Here is a 15,990-nt window from a genome sequence, read left to right on the forward strand (position 1 = left end):
GTATTTTCTTTTCAATTACTTGTTCACAAGTTCAGTCGGATAGGAGAATCACCTGGATCATTTTCAAAAATGCTGATACGGGGACCTGCCTCCAGAGATTCTAACAGAATTGGTCTGGGATGTCTCCTGGGCCCTGAGATTTTTAAAAGCTCCCAGAAGATTCCCATGTGCAACTGGGCGGAGAACCACTGTTCTAGATCACACTGCTGCACAGGGGCTAAGAGAACTATAGGGCTCTCGTGCCATGATTTCTTGTCATCCTCTCAATGGGCTTAAAGATTTGGGTCAGGAAGAAAATGGAGAAAGACCTTCAGTTCGCCCTTGGAAATAAGCTGTCCATCCCCCACCTTTAAAAGACACAGAAAAGGACAAGGTTTGGAGATCAAGTTAAATGTCCAATTTATTTTTATAACTTGAAACCAGAACAAACTTGGTTTTGAACAAGCGTACAAATGAAATGGCAGACACATGCTGAACTCAACATTGTGACATTAAGGAAAAAAAGAGGCCCAAAATCTTGTACAGAGAATAAAGGAACAATAAATATTTTACTAAGCCATATTGAAATGACCTCCTGTCATCTCAACATTTTATCCATAATAAAAAAAAAAAAGTGCCTGTTTCTTAAACAGAGCACAAATACCAAGCAATAATAAATAGTTCCAAACTTGTAGTAAAAGACAAAACCTCCAAGTAAACAACAAAAGCTCATACAATAATAGAAAAGGTAATAAAAATATTTTGCCTTGCCAGTACAAATGCAAACAACTTAAATCAATGGGACTTTGCTTTGCAGGGCTGAGTTACAAGGAGCACCAAAATCACGGGTTTGCCTGTGTTCCACGAGACCTTCGGCTGACGGTTACTTAGGGCTGGGATGAAAGGCTGATTTCCTTACTTTTCACATTTTGCTTAGAGTAATTCAGTCTCCTCCTCTCCTCATGAAAGACTCTCTAATGGCAAGTGGCGGGTTCCAATTGGGGGCAACTTTGAACAAAGTTGTGGCAGTGTGGAAACCGGCCTGAGGTCGGCTGGGTCACCCATGCTAGAGGCGTCTCTCCGGATCACCTGCTTCCATGTTGGTTTTTTAAACACAAAACGGAAGCAAAGTTCTCTCTTCTCTGCAGTCACAGAGACACACAATGCTTGTGCTTTGGGATGGCTTAGTCTTGGCAATCTGGTAAGCTGGTGAGCACTGGCTAGCTGTTATGACTACAGGAGGCCCACCCTGGAGGCACTCCAGGACCTCAGCGGGGCATCCAAAGGCAACAGCAGCCCCTGGATCTGCAGGTAGGAAACTGCAGTAGGAAACTGAAATCTCAGCTTTCTCTCCCATTCCCTCCCCCTTTTTTTAACTTTGCAAAGGTAAGTGGCAAGGAGGAAAGAGTGCATCGAACAGAAAAGCTTCTGCATTTGGTAAGGAATTGCCCAAAAGGATGCTTGGTTACACTTTCATAACCTGAAATAATGGTTTCTTACATTTCCTGAAATAAAAAAATGGCTTCCTGATATTGGTATTTTATTTAAAAATGCATTATTCCCTCATCCAAAAGACCACCACTTTATCTTAAAGCTACTTGGCTTTACAAAAAATAAAATAAAATAAAATAGAGGATTAGGGGAGGAACAGATACGAAGAAAGAAATTAAATAAAATGTGAAAAAAAAAATAAAGGACCAATGGAGGATGAAGGATGGAGAGGAAATGCAGGGGAAGGAGAGAGAACGAGATATGGAAAGGCACCAAATTCATCCCAGGCCCTGGCATTCGGAAACTGACGGAATGTAGGTTTCAGAGAGCAAAGCAGCAAAGCAGGGAAGAAAGACAAGAGGCCAACACTCTCCACGGCACGAAAGGTCCTGGCTGTGATGGAGTCTCCTTCCTGAAATCCAATTTGTACCGGTCTCAACAGCAGGTCACTTCACTCGGACCCAGCTGAATCACCAGCTCCTTTTATGATATTTGTGTTTGTTTCACAATTTCTCAAGGACTAAAGCAGCTCGGTTTGCATTGCTTTCTGCTGGTAAGGGCGGGAGAGGTGGTGGTGGTGACCGCCACAGAAGTGATGGTAGAGGAGGAAGATGTTCTCTCGCTCTCTCTCCTCTACATCTGACATCTTACAGATGGCCTCTTAGAGAAAGGGAAGACAATGTGGAATGTTACTGACATCTTTACAAAAACTGATTTTTCTTTTCCACTCAACACAAATAAAGAATTTCCCATCCGGTCTGCTGTGGCCACACCAAGGAGCCTTGATGCAAGGTTCGGGCGTTCAGAGAGAAGCCCAACACGAACGGTTCTCTGTGTAGGCCAATTCCGACAAAAAATATATACAACTAAATGATTTGTGAACCAAAGCATTTAACTACTTCCTTTTGTTTCTTTTTCTCAAAGGTTGTCAAACAACCCTTTTTCTCCTGTACAATAGGACTTAACATACAAATTTTTTTTTTTTTTGCAATATTTTATCCTGCCAAATTAAAAAAATATATTATGGCAGCCTGTTTGTTTTTGTTTTTTTTTTCTTTTTATTTCCAAATTCACTAACAAAAAGGTACATTAAATCCCTTTAAAAGGACAAGCTTACAGTTAAAAAATTACGAGCTCCAGTAAAAATACAGCAAGTGCCTACATCATATGAACCAACCAATATATCCATTCCAGAGGGAGGCGGGAAGAGAAAAATAAGTACAGGTCAGAAATGTGATTTTTTTTTCTGCAAAGCAATAACAATATTAAGCACTTTTTTTCTACATACTTTTTCTACATGGTGTAGCAATCCCCTTTGAATCCCCAAATACAAGTTTCTATACATTTTTTTTGAAATAAAAATTCAACACCCAAGGCAGAAAAAAATTTACTAAAACTCCGACTTTACAGTTACTGTGACAAGAACAAATTTATAGACCCACCATTTAAATTTTACTGCAACATTTTCAAGGAAAAGAAAAGGGTATTTTTTTTTTTTCTTGTTTTGTAAAATGCCCAGGCATTCTCGATTATTACAAATACTGGTCCACTTTTACAGTAATCAAGAAATTTTAATATATATAATATATACTAAAACCCCGTCACCAAAAGAAAACAATATACACGCGGCCACTGTGGCATTTTTGTATAACCTATTAAGCAAACTTTGAAAAAAAAATGATCGCTCCAACACACACACAATTTTTTTTACCCTTGTATGTACCCAATACTGTAAACGTATTTTTAAGACAGAGTGCACTAAATTTAACTTTAGAAAAAATTAGCCGTTGTTCCTGAATTGTTTTTGTTTTGCTTTTCATTCAACGATATCAACTTGTAACTTGTGTCACTTGAGTTTTAATTCAGCAGTAGATCACCTCCACTCCATATCTAAGCAGCGTTGTCCCAAAAACAAAAGGGGCTGAGGATAATTCAGCTAATGGATGTCCAAGGTTGTGCTGGGTTTATTTCTTCATTTGATTGGGTCTTATGGCATTTCATATCCTCTATCTTCAACCAGAATTTTTTTTTTTTTTTTTACTTAAAGTAAATGTGGCTTTGTTAGTTTCTAAAGAATGTACTTTTCTTGTTTTACTTTTTTAAAAAGTCTTTTCATTTCAAAAAAAAAAGTTTTGCATTTGTCTCAAGAGACTCAAATAGGAAGATCAGTTTTCAAGGCACTCACATCAAATTGAATGGCAGTAGAAAAACTGTCCTATAAATTATTATTTTATTTTGTTCTTTATAGTGCCAGTATTGTGAATGCCACGCTTAGCAACACTGACACTCAATCTCAGCTGTCCCTTACAGTTTAACCCACCTCTGGGCCAAAGAGAAGAATATGCTGCAATTTCTTGTTTAGAAGCCATTTAATTTAAATGCAAACAAAAGCTTTAAAGTGCGGGTCAACAGAATTCAAATGTCTAATCTTAACAGTTCAATGTTTAGTACCTTCCAACCTAATGAGATAGAAAAAAAACAAAAAAACAAAACCTGGGAAGTAGCGCTGGGCACCTTCTGATGGAACTCCTCCCGTGCTTTTTCAGCAACAGAGAACAGAAATTTGCAAGATCCCACCCCACCCATCCCTACAATATCATCAGTGTGCATTAAATGAGAGAACACTAACTCCAATTCATTAGGGCATTCGTCTGCTTGGGAAATGATCAATGACCCCTTGTAGCAACATAGGATTTGAGATTTATGTGGTGGGGGTGATAAATAAAGAGAGAAGCCGTCAAGCCAGAAAACGCCTAAAAGAACACCGCTAGTTTCTTCCTTTTTGTGTCACTGCAGGCCAACCCATCTCCCCAAAAAGGTACCCCTCAGCCCATTTTATGTAGCCTAATCTACAGCGAATAGCAGCCATGGCACCCCAGGGCACGCCAATATTCCAAGAAAAAGATAGTATCTGCTGGTCATGCACAACCTCAGAATGCTGTCGGGCCATTTCCCAGAGGAGCCCTCCAAAATCCTCTCTGGCGGTGCTGAGTTTGTGGGGTGCCTCTTCTAGCACCACCACTCAAGGCTTCCCTTATGTAGTATGAAAGCTGAAATCAACACAGAAACGGCCCCTTTACTTGGGACGACATGAGTGCTACATCTCCATTCCAATTCTGAAAGAAAGTGCTACGACTTTAAAGATTGTTATCCGCTGTACATCCACATCCCCCACCCCAAAAACAGAAATAAAAATAAAAAAAATTCTTAAAAAAACTGCATGCCACTTTTTATTTCAGGACAAAAAAAGAGGAAGGAATGAAAAAGTAAACAACTTTAAAAGTCATTTGAGTGTTGGCTTCTTCACAAGAAATTACACATGCTTAGCTTAAATTTCAAAAAAGCAGCACCACCCCTCCCCCCAAATTATAATTTAAAAGATATGCTTCCCCTCTAACATTGCTTGCGAGTCATTGCTCAGGCTACTACCGGGTTTTAAAAAAAAATAAAGAAGGGATGGATACCCAACAAAATCTCTTAAAGGAATTCAAACAGAAAAAATAATAATAAAAAGTACCTGCACATGCCAAAAAAAATTACAAAACCCAATAAATACAGAAATTATTGCACAGTTAAAAGGCTCCACAATTTGTACTGCCTTAATCAACCCTCGGGTTTCCATAGGACTTCGCAGACACAGGTTAGGTTGGAGTGCCGCCTCCCCTGGGCCCCGGGGACACGCGGGGTGCGGGGTGGCGGTGACACGGAGGCAAGTCAGGTCAGCATTCTCTCGGTTGGCAACGGTTCCACTGTACAGGTGCGGGGCGCCAGGGCCCGCGCGCTTAGCTCCTCTCGGCCTGCTCGATTTTGACGTCGTTAGTCAGCAAGTGCTCCCCGTGCCACTTTTTCATGTGTTTCTCCAGGGTGCTGTAGACGCTGAAGGGCATCTGGCAGATGTCGCAGCGGTACACCTCCTTGCCGATCTGCCCGTGCGTCTTCATGTGGCGCGTGAGCTTGCTGCTCTGCGCGCATGCGTAGTTGCACAGCTCGCACTTGTAAGGCCGCTCGCCGGTGTGGCTCCGCCTGTGCACCGTCAGGTTGCTGCAGTTCTTGAACACCTTGCCGCAGTACTCGCACGTGTCGCTGCGGCGGCCCTCCTTGGAGCTGGGCCGCCCGGGGCCGGGGCCGCCCAGGTGCGGGGTGCTGCCTCCGCTGGCCGTGCCACTGCGGCCCGAGAGGCCGCCGTCCAGCAGGTCCCCGGGCGGCGTGGAGAAGCGCAGGCTGCCGTTCTCGGACGAGTGCTCAGACGACGTGGCGAAGGGCGACTGTCGTGCGTCCGTGAAGCCCAGGAAGGGGTCCTTCATGAAGTGCCGCGACGCCGCGTAGCCCACCAGCCACTGCGAGTACACGTTCTCGGACGGGATGAGCGCGGCGGGCGGCAGCTCCAGGTCCTTCTCCACCTTGATGCGCTTGGCGGCGCTGTTGAGTCCCGGGCTGGGCAGCGGCGCGGGCTTGCGCGGGAAAAGCCCAGGGAAAGGCTCGGTGCCCGGCGCGAAGCCGCCCCCGCGCCCGTTGACCGCGCCGCCCGCGCCCGCGTCCCCACAGCCGCCCGCGTCGTCGTCGTCGCCCGCGTCCCCGCCGCCAGCCGCGCGCTTGAGGAAGGCGCCGCGCTTCTGCTTGTCGGCCAAGAGCTCGCCATACTGCGGCAGTGCGCCCAGGCCCACGTTCTCCATGACCTTGCCCAGCACCAGCGCCTTCTCGTCAGCCAGTGCCTTGGCCGCGCCGCCCCCCGCGCCCGGGACCCCGGGCACCCCGCCACCGCCGTTCTCGCGGTTGCGGCTCAGCTCCGAGTCCATGCTGAAGCTCGACTCGGGCCGGCTCTCGTTCTCCAGCAGCAACTCTTCCTCCTCCTCCTCCTCCTCCTCGTCCTCCTCCTCTGGCTCGTGGCCCAGCGATGGGTCGCTCTCATGGTGGCGGAAGTCGCCATCGGCCGCCTTGAGGCCCTCGCCCGCCAGCTCGCTTGTGCCGGGCTCGGGGGAGCTGGCGGCCGAGAGCCCGTCGTCGGAGCGGCCAGCCAGCGAGCCGGCCTTGTGCATGTGCGTCTTCATGTGGCGCTTGAGCTTGCTGGCCTGCGAGCATGCGTGGTCGCACAGCTGGCACTTGTAGGGCTTCTCACCCGTGTGACTGCGCCTGTGCACGATGAGATTGCTCTGGAACTTGAAGGTCTTGCCGCAGAACTCGCACGACTTGCTCTTGGCCGGCGGCTGCGGGGGCGGCGTGCCGCCAGGGGGCATGGGCGGCAGCGGCGGCGTGCTCAGGAACGGGGACTTGGGGCTGGGCTGGAAGGGGTTCAGGAGCCGGTGCATAGGGTTTCCGCGGCCCGGGGACACGGGCGGCGGCGTGGAGCTGTTGCCCGCCAGCTCGCGGAGCCGCCGCGAGAAGTCCATGGCGGGCGAGTCAATGGCCATGGGGTTCAGGCGCATGACTCGGTCGAAGGCACTGGGGTGCTGGGCAACGAGCCCCATCTCCTCGGCACTGAGGCGGTGCGGGTCCAGGTGGTGGCGTGGCGGGGGGCTGAAGAGAGGCGGCGTGCCCGGCAGGCGGCCCTCGCCGAAGCCCGGGTGGTCCCGCAGGATGGGGCCCGTCATCCGCAGCAGGTTGAAGGGGTTGCTGTCGCCCAGGAAATTCATGAGCGGGGACTGCGCCACGGCCTCCGGCCCGAGCGGCGGCGGGATGGTGAGCCGTGGCGTGAGCGAGCTGCTGGCCGGCCCGGGCTCCAGGTAGATGCGGAAGCCATGCGTGTTCTGCGCGTGCTGCAGCAGGAACCACGCGCTGTTGAAGGGCTGCTTGCATGTTGTGCAAATGTAGCTGGAAGGCTCATCTTTACCTGGGGAAACACACGGACAGAAAGGCAGAGACAGCGTGAGAAGCAGCAGCGGGGCGCGGGCACCGCAGGGCCACTGGCCTGGGGGATGCAGCCCAGGCGGATCCGGGATCCCAGTGCCCTGCCTGACAGGGACTGCAGGGCGGCTTTCAAGCAGGCCCGGCCTTGTCTCCACCTGGCTGGGGGGCCGAAGAGCCAGGGTCTGTGGGCAAGCGGCCCTGGCCACCTAGGCACCAGCGACTTACTTCAATTGTGTAAAGGCCCGCCTTGCTCCCTCAAAGGAAAGGGATTATGAGCCCCATTACCTCCGAGACCACGGGAGATCGTGTTTGTGAGAATACGATCCAGTAGTAGGAATTCTGTCAAGGTTGGACTGTGTAACAGCCCTGGCAAATCCCAGCCCTCCAGGATGCTCCACACCCGAAACCATCTAGGCAAGGGTTTCTCAGTCAAGGCACTAGTAACATTTACATCCTAATTCTTTGGGTGGTGGGGGCTGTCCTGCACATTGCAGGATGTTTAGCAGCATCCTCTGCCTGCACCCACTAGATAGATGACAGGAGCATCCACCTCCCCCAGTTGCGGGGACAAAAAATGTCTCCAGCCTTGCCAAATCTTCCCAGGAAGGGGGGCAAGATCACCACCCCCTTTGAGAACAACCAATTCTGATATTTGATTCCAGGGAGTTGTACAGAAGCACAAATCGAACTGTACCATCCTGCAAACTTTTTTTTTTTTAAGTGAAATAACTGCAATACCTCTGCAACATTTGGGATTTTTAGCTATAGGAAATTCTCGTGTTTCCTACACCACCGTCTGTGCAGAAAGCACTGTACACCGGAACATGGAATCGTAGGAACAGAAGAAATTTAACATGCCGTGAAGACCCGCTACTACTGTGACAGCTGTCCCCACCCTGTGTCCTCACAGACACGCCCAAACACCGCTTGGAATTCCACCTCCAGACCCCCAGGGAAGGTGGGGGCACACTGGCCTAAATGAGTCTTTCAAAGTCCTCTGCCAGAATACTAAGCAAGGAATGAACATCCTCACATCTGACAGGGCAGTCAGGATGAACAGTGGCAAATGCTGACGTGTTAGCAACTGGCTCTGGTGACACACATGGGCAGCAAATTGTAGCGGACACTTGTGGTACAGAGCCAAAACGTCATGGTCTTTGTCCATCACTGAGACTGTCACAAAATGGAGGCTGAACATTTACTCCGGAACCCATCCTGTGGATGCCCTCCTGCACCTGTGGGTGAAGCTCCCTGCTTTTCCAGCATGTACCTCTCCTAATACTCTGCATAAAAGAGATGCTGCAGACAGGACCCGTCTTCCATCATCGCACTCACTAGCTGGGGAAGCAAGAGGAACAAGAATCACAGCTCAGATCCAGCAGAAGACATGGCATGAGAGATCTTGAAAGACCCCTTTTGTTTTCTCAAACTTTCTTCTACCTGGAAGATTTTAACGCAGATGCTAAAGTCCAGGAGCCACAAGCTCTGGTGAAGTCAAACGTGCAAATGAATGACCATACCCAATATCAGTAAGGTGCCGTGGGAAGTGGAGAAAACAGTCCCGTCTCACCCTCTCCACCAATCGATTACAGGCCTTCTGAAATCCTAGGCAGACAGCATTTTTGTTTTCCACCCACTAATTATGTTTCTGGAAGGCTGCACTCTTAGCAGTGTTTATAGGCACATAAACCTTCATTTGGAAACCATCTTTTAAAAATCAAGTGACTCGGGGACCAAATACCCTGAATTCCATCCAAGGGCTTCAGTCTTGAGTGTGGCCTGTGTCTCTGTCTGAACCTGGGCTTGCCAGTTTCTGAGGGGCCGGGACCTCCCCAAGACATCCCATGCCTGCAGCGTGACAGAAGGCTTCGTGCTGTCTGAGGGGCAGGGTGGAGATTCCCCCCACGACCTCAGAACCAGTTGGCCCAGGACACCAACACTAGAAACCGAGCCACGCTTTTACGAGTTTGGCATTACATAGGGATTCTTTCCCTCTCCTCTCCTATTCTGTGTGTTTGGTGAGGAGAAGACGTTGGTAGGGAGGACAGAAATGAAAAAGGAATTCTGAAGTTCGGCCTCATCCCTCTTTTAAAAACAGCTCAAGGAGCACCTCTGAGGCTGTCTTCTTTCTCCAGGGTGTCTGGGTCATTTTCCTGTCTCAGTCCTCCAGGTAACTCAGTTCTCCCACGAAGGAGCCCCTGAGGGGAAGCCTCCCCACCTCGGACAGGGCAGGGACGCCTTCCCAAGGCCCTGGGTGGCCGCGACTCTCCCCATAAGTCCACCCCAACACCCCAGCCCTCCCCTTCTGTGCACCCTCAGCAAACAGAGGAAGTGCCCAGCTTCTCTAGGGACAGCATTTCTGTCCTCCGCTTATTAGTGAATGTACTTGGGGAACAGCAGGCCTTAGCTCAGACAGCCTCACAGGAGAGCTGGCCAGAAGCCATACTTAGACGACTCCTCACACCCTTTTTGGGAACAAAGCAGAATAAATAAGTAATAAAAAAAGAAGCTAGATACACGTCCCTTTCTGACACAGGAGTTAATAACGCAAATGAAGTGCCCCTTCCACCAGGGTTATAGATCTTCAAATTAAAGATGGTTCCTGTACCCTGCACCACCCTTCAGCCACTCCAATTAATCAATTCACGGCTTTCCATCGCACCAGTTCCTCATGTTTTCAAGTCAGGCCACCTCCCTTCCCCCAATCTTTTTTCATCATCTGTTTCCCTGGGAAGTGCTCCAAAGCACTTCCTGTTTCTTGATCAGGGTGGCCACAGATTTTCTAGAAAATTCTGTGGCTGGTGAGGAAAGCGTGGCTATCAGAGGAAAATGCAGAGCTCCTAGGCAGGCCAGCAATGAAGGTGGCTCTACAGCCGAAATGGCCAAGTCACAGGTTTTTCCATGCAAAATGGTAGTTACTGGAAGTCAGGTAGCTACACGTGCTAAAGAGCTCAAGTGTTCCCACTTCTTGTTTGCTTTAAATGCTTCTGGCTGGGCACGGTGGCTCACACCTGTAATCCCAGCACTTTGGGAGGCCGAGGCAGGCAGATGACTTGAAGTCAGGAGTTCAAGACCAGCCTGGCCAACATTGGGAAATCCCGTCTCTGCTAAAAATATAAAAATTAGCCGAGTGTGGTGGCAGATGCCTATAATCCCAGCTACTTGGAGGCTGAGGCAGGAGAATCGCTTGAACCCGGGAGGCGGAAGTGGCAGTGAGCTGAGATCGCACCACTGCACTCCACTGAGATCACACCACTGCACTCCAGCCTGGGCGACAGAGCGAGAATCCATCTTTGAAAAAAGCATCTAAAACTAACTTGGAGCAACATAGGGAGGGAGTTACCTGTCCATAATTCACCATCAGGTGAGAAGAGCGATGTTTATTCATCAGGCTGGATTTCAGGGCCACCTGTCCTGCCAGGGAAGCTCTTACTGGACCAGTGTCCGTGAACCTCTTTGGTTCCAATACTTCCCTCTACACAATGGCAAGATTTCACTGCAAGCAATGGCCTCCAGTGCAGGATCTGATGCCTTCCAATATCCTAAAATCGCCCAGCCCTCAGAGGCCCACCCTAGACAACTTTCTTTCCAGTCCCCCCCGCTTCTTTTTTTAATAAAATGTTCATTTCCTTATTATTACTCCATGGTTATCTATTGCCCAGAAGCAGCCCTGAGCATGAGGCTTGCTCACTTTTAGGAACAGAACGATGTCAGAAAGTCTTTGAAGAGTCACTCAGAACATTTTTCTATTTGAAAACTTGCTAAATATTTTAAACACATGGCACGCAGTCTTGGACGGCTCATTTTTAAGTGCAGAAAAAGACCCCTAGTGAGCAGGCTGCTTCTGACTAGGGGCTGGCCCACTCCCCTTCCCGGGACCAGATGTTTCTTGGCTGTCACCCCCCTCCAGGAACTCAGGGTCACCTGCCCACAGGTGAGCTGGAGGCTGCACTGTGGAGAGGGGTGACAACTTTATGCTCAGCCCAGACAGGCTGCTGAGATTCCCACTGATAGGTCAAGGCCTAGATTATTTAGAAGCGATTTACCCAGCAACATCAAGCCTGGCCTACAGACCTAGAAACGTCAGCTGCACTTGGCTCACTGAGTCACGCTTGGCAACTCAGACCCAGGGCCTCGTCTTCCCTTGCTTCTTTCGGTCCTCCTTCCTTTCTCAGACGTTTTTTGTATCCATTGACAGAAACTCACACTGGATCTTCTTTGCTCCACCGGCTCTAGACAGAGCTCCTGGACATCTTTCTCAAATGCAATACCCTGGGTCATGGGAACCCTGGACAGCAGCAGTGCGTCCATACCCCTCTGCCTTGGTGTTCCCAGAAGGGGGAATTCAGTCAAGTCATTTAACCTCTCTGAGGCTTGATTGCCTCATCAGTAGAACGGGTACCTGGCTCCGGAGAGAGCTGGGGAGACCGAATGAGCTCCTGTATGTGGGCACGGCCTATAAATTGCACATGGCTATGCAGGCGTTACGACGGGTTTTGCATGTTTTGCTTTTTTATTATCCATGCTTGTACCTGGCCATGGATGTTTCAGGGATGACTTTCAGTATAATTCCAGCAATAATGAAACCCTGGAGGACATTTAATGCAGCCTGCCTCATGCGTTAGAGGTTCTAGGGAAGCAGAAACTTGCAAACATTGAGGAAATAATCGTTTTTTATTATGATGCTTGGGAACCGCCATGCAACTGGACTCCTGCAATGAAATGTGACTCTCCCTCTGCCATTAGGCTTTTTTATGAGCATTTAAATAATTGTTCCTCCTTATTAAGCTGGCTACTCTAATAATACCAGTAAAGGTATCAGAGATGTTCAATAAAAAACACACCTTTAATTGAAATTATTATCCAATGAAAAGGCCGTAATTGATAGTGGTCCTCCTAAGGCCAAGTGATACCAAAGGGAAGGGCATTCCTGCCTGGGTGAGATTTAGTGGCCCACTGCTGTTCGAGAAGGAGCAGCAAGGAGACACCCCCTCAACTTGAGCAGGGCCCGGGGTGATATCCCGAGGCTGGGGGGCTAAAGTAAGAACTGGGTCCTGGCTTCACAGGCCCCTCTACAGGTTGCAAAACATTTTACACTAGGCGTGGCATTTCCCATGCATTCACTCAGACCATCTTTGCTAACTGTGGCCTCGAGGGGGGCCAGGCAAAAACTGCACCCCAGCTGGCATGTGAGCATACTGACGCTCAGAGAAGCAAAGTGGCACAGCCAGGAAGGTGCAGACCACACCCCTCTCAGGCTTCTGGACCCCTGAGCAGGGCTCCAGCCCCACCTCGGCACACAGCACCACCTGAGGGATTTATCGTCAGGGCCTGTTTCACAATGAAAATGGCCAGGAAGGAGGTTCTCCCACCACACTTGAGTGTCCTCCCAGTGGAAGGCACTGATGATGCTTGGATGGAACCCGGTCAGGTCCACCACAGGCCTTTACCCTGGAGAGGAGAAGGGGAGACATTTCACAGAGCGAGCAAGCGAGCCTGCTAGGTGTGACACGCCACTGCGGACCTGGTGAGGCAGGCCGAATCCAAGGATGGGAAGCCGGATCCCAGGGCCCCCTGTGGCAGCTCCCTTCCCTGCTCTGGACTTCAGGGTACCCAGTACCCAAGGAGATGGCTGGTTTCACCGGCCAACCACTAAGTCTGCCTCCAGAATCCGTCTGCTAAAGATGCCGTCTCCACAGTTCCAAAATGATCGTAATTATCAGTGTTATCCCTCAGTTGTGTAAACTCCTTATTCATTTAAAAACTATCCTCTTTCATGACGTCAGAAAGGAGATGTCAGTTGGGCACCTCAGGAGTCTATATGTTTCATGTCTATATAATTCCTGGGCACAGCCATCTGCAGAACTGATAACCATCCTTGCCTGTTCCAAATGCATTCTGTGAAACCTCAGCTCTCTCCAAGACAAAGGCAGAACTAGGGAAATAATACAGTGGTAACAAGAAGGCTTTATGAAATCCTTACCACCTGCCAGGCCCTGAGCTAAGCACACCAAGGACCTCACATGCTGCTCCAACAACCCCTGCAGTACCCACCGTTATCATCACCATTTTACAGATGGAGAAACTGAGGATGGGAAGAGATAGGGTATCCGCCTGGGGCTGCACAGCTGCCCACAGTAAAGCCTGTGTTCTTGTTATGCTGTTCTGATAAACGCTGGTCAGAAGAGCAGCAGAGACACTCTGGGCAGGGATGGGGCTAGCTACCTGGGCCTCAGTATTTTACCTTTCATTTCAGCCCATGTGCTAATAAAAATGCCAGGATGTGTTGCTTTTGGCTAGAATTGCAGTAACTCCATGAAATCATGCTGATTATCTCATGGCAAAAATAATAGATGCCACTTACAAGAGAAAAACCTTTCAAAGCAAGTGGCCCACTGAGGGGTGCAAGTGCTGATGGTAGCAGCAGCGGTACTATGACCCACAAGACATGGTCTCCTCTGATGGTAATGTGCTGAGCCAGCCTCTAGCTAAGAAAGCCACTGTCCCCACACCAAGGCCTGTGGTAGACATTGCCAATTCATCCCCGCACTCTCTCTCCAGGCCTTGGACTCCTCTTTAACCCCAGGCTCCAGGCAGTCATTGCCAAATAAAGCTTGCCTGCACCTCTTTGCCATCCCTGGATCTCAGTACATGTAAAGCCAGTAAATGTGGGATCAAAATAGATTGGGCTGAATAAACTTGATAGCACTGTGTGTCCTGCTGAGAACTATATCTACATCTGACTTTCATTAATTCACTGAACAAACAGGATCTGGGCACCCTTCATCTGCTAGGTACTATACTGGTAGATAAGGGTGCAGCCCACACTCCAGGGGGAGACAGGGAACCCCCAATAACCCATTCCATTATTTAATGCAAATTATAAGTGGTGCTAGGAGAAGTTCAGCGTGCTGGGAGAGAGAGGAACTCAAGGGCTTGACTCAACTTGGGGGTTCAAAACCCATGTGATGCCAGACCTCTTTCCCACATCACCTCATTTAGACCCCACCTAACTCTATACACAGTGACCATTGACAGAAGAGATAAAGAAAGTCCAGAGAACTTGGGTAAGTTGCTCAAGAAGAAATTATTGGCCTTAGATTATTTATTTCAAATTCATCTTCTAGACTCCAAGCTCACTGAGGACAGGGACTGCGCTGGTCTTGTGGACTGTTTGGACACCAGCCTGCAACATGGTGACTAACACAAAGTTGTGCTTTAGGACTGCCAGCAGCCAAGACATCCGACAGACCGGGAGTCTTCTTAGCCTTCTGCCAGCGTGAGTCATGTTCCTTCCAGACTCAATTCAAAGCCCAGACACTTTGGCCAAGTTGCTGGACATCACAGGGCTTCAGGGTCTTCATCCCTACAGTGAAAACAATACCTGTTTTCCTGGGTCGATCACTGTAGGATGAAGGCTCATCGTGGTAAAATACCCCAAATGGGACCCACATGCAGTAGGCACTGGGTACATGGGAGGTGACAGAGACTGGGACTTTCTCTGTGTTTTCTCATGGTCAGTGTTCCTGAAGTCCCACCAAGACAAGGACTAGACCTGTGAAGACACTGCAACTCCACAGTCCGCATGCCGCCCTCCACACCGGGCCCCCTCCTGAGTGGAGAGCAGGGCTCCGCTCAGCAGTCTCAACAAAGGACCTCTCTTCCCCGACACCTAGCACTGCCCCCACCCCGAAGCCGGCTGCATCCCAACCACCAAAGCATGCCAGGATCCCAGGAGACTACACACAAAACCAGGACAGTATGCCATTACCTCTGCTGCCACCCACCCCAAAACCAGGGACGGATCTTCCCAAATCACAGAGCTGGTGGGGCCTCCCTGATACCCAGGACGATGTATCAGGCACCCCAGCCTTCGGGATCTGACCAGACTCACTGCCTGCCTTTTGCACACACTCATGCGCTGCCCGCTCGCCCTCTCGGTGCCTCCCTTTGGGCAGCACATTTTCACACCTCCATGCCCTTGCCAGTGCCATTCCTGCTTCCTGGAATACCTGCTGTTTATTCTTTCCCCCTAAAATAACTTTTCAGATCCAGCTCAAGTCCAATCCCCTCAGCATTCCACAGCATTGTATTTAGATCTGCTTCAATATTGATCACCCTACTAGACTGTCATCTTTTGTCCTTGACCTTGGTGTGTTCAACATGGCTACAGCCTGCACGTGCCAGTGTTGCCCTTTTGCTCTCAGGTGGATGCTCACAACCACTTTGGAAAGTGGGTTTTAACCCAGGTTCTCTAGAAAAAAGAAACTAAGTCTCATCACAGTTGAGTGAGGGGCCCCAGGTCACAGGGCTGGTAAGTGGCAGAGCCAAGATGCACACATGGGTCTGTCTGACCCCAGAGCCTGTGCTGGGTCCAGACTCACAACTGGCTGCCCCTCACATGGGGACGGCAAACCCTGCTGTGACCAGCCCTGTCCAATCATTCCACGTGCACCCGGGATTGCCAGTAAGCCAGCCCGGGAGGCCAAGCTGCAGGCCTTCGAGGGCAGGAAATGGACCATAAGAAAGAGGCCGCACACAGCAAGAAAACCTCGCTCACCCCATAGTGTTGGGTGACCATCCACTTACCCTCATGGGACTCCTGCAGCAGAGGTGAGCTGTGCGGCTTCATCTGCCTGGACTTAATTCAGGATTTGAGAAAAATCCTAGGAAGCT

The 15,990-nt window shown here is 49.6% G+C and overlaps 1 protein-coding gene across 5 annotated transcripts in view; it reads right to left on the reverse strand.

The window, feature by feature from the left end:
* Nucleotides 1–374: 374 nt before the first annotated feature.
* BCL11B (BCL11 transcription factor B) overlaps nt 375–15,990 on the reverse strand; it is a 104,455-nt gene continuing 88,839 nt past the window's right edge. For all 5 annotated transcript variants that reach the window (XM_007987797.3, XM_007987793.3, XM_007987796.3 and 2 more), the window contains one exon: nt 375–7,297. In XM_007987797.3, coding sequence (XP_007985988.1) covers nt 5,253–7,297 — 2,045 coding nt within the window. In that variant the 3' untranslated portion in view covers nt 375–5,252. The remainder of the gene's footprint in view (nt 7,298–15,990) is intronic.

This window comes from Chlorocebus sabaeus, chromosome 24 (genome assembly GCF_047675955.1).
Source record: "Chlorocebus sabaeus isolate Y175 chromosome 24, mChlSab1.0.hap1, whole genome shotgun sequence".
In the NCBI taxonomy this organism is placed as follows: domain Eukaryota; kingdom Metazoa; phylum Chordata; class Mammalia; order Primates; family Cercopithecidae; genus Chlorocebus; species Chlorocebus sabaeus.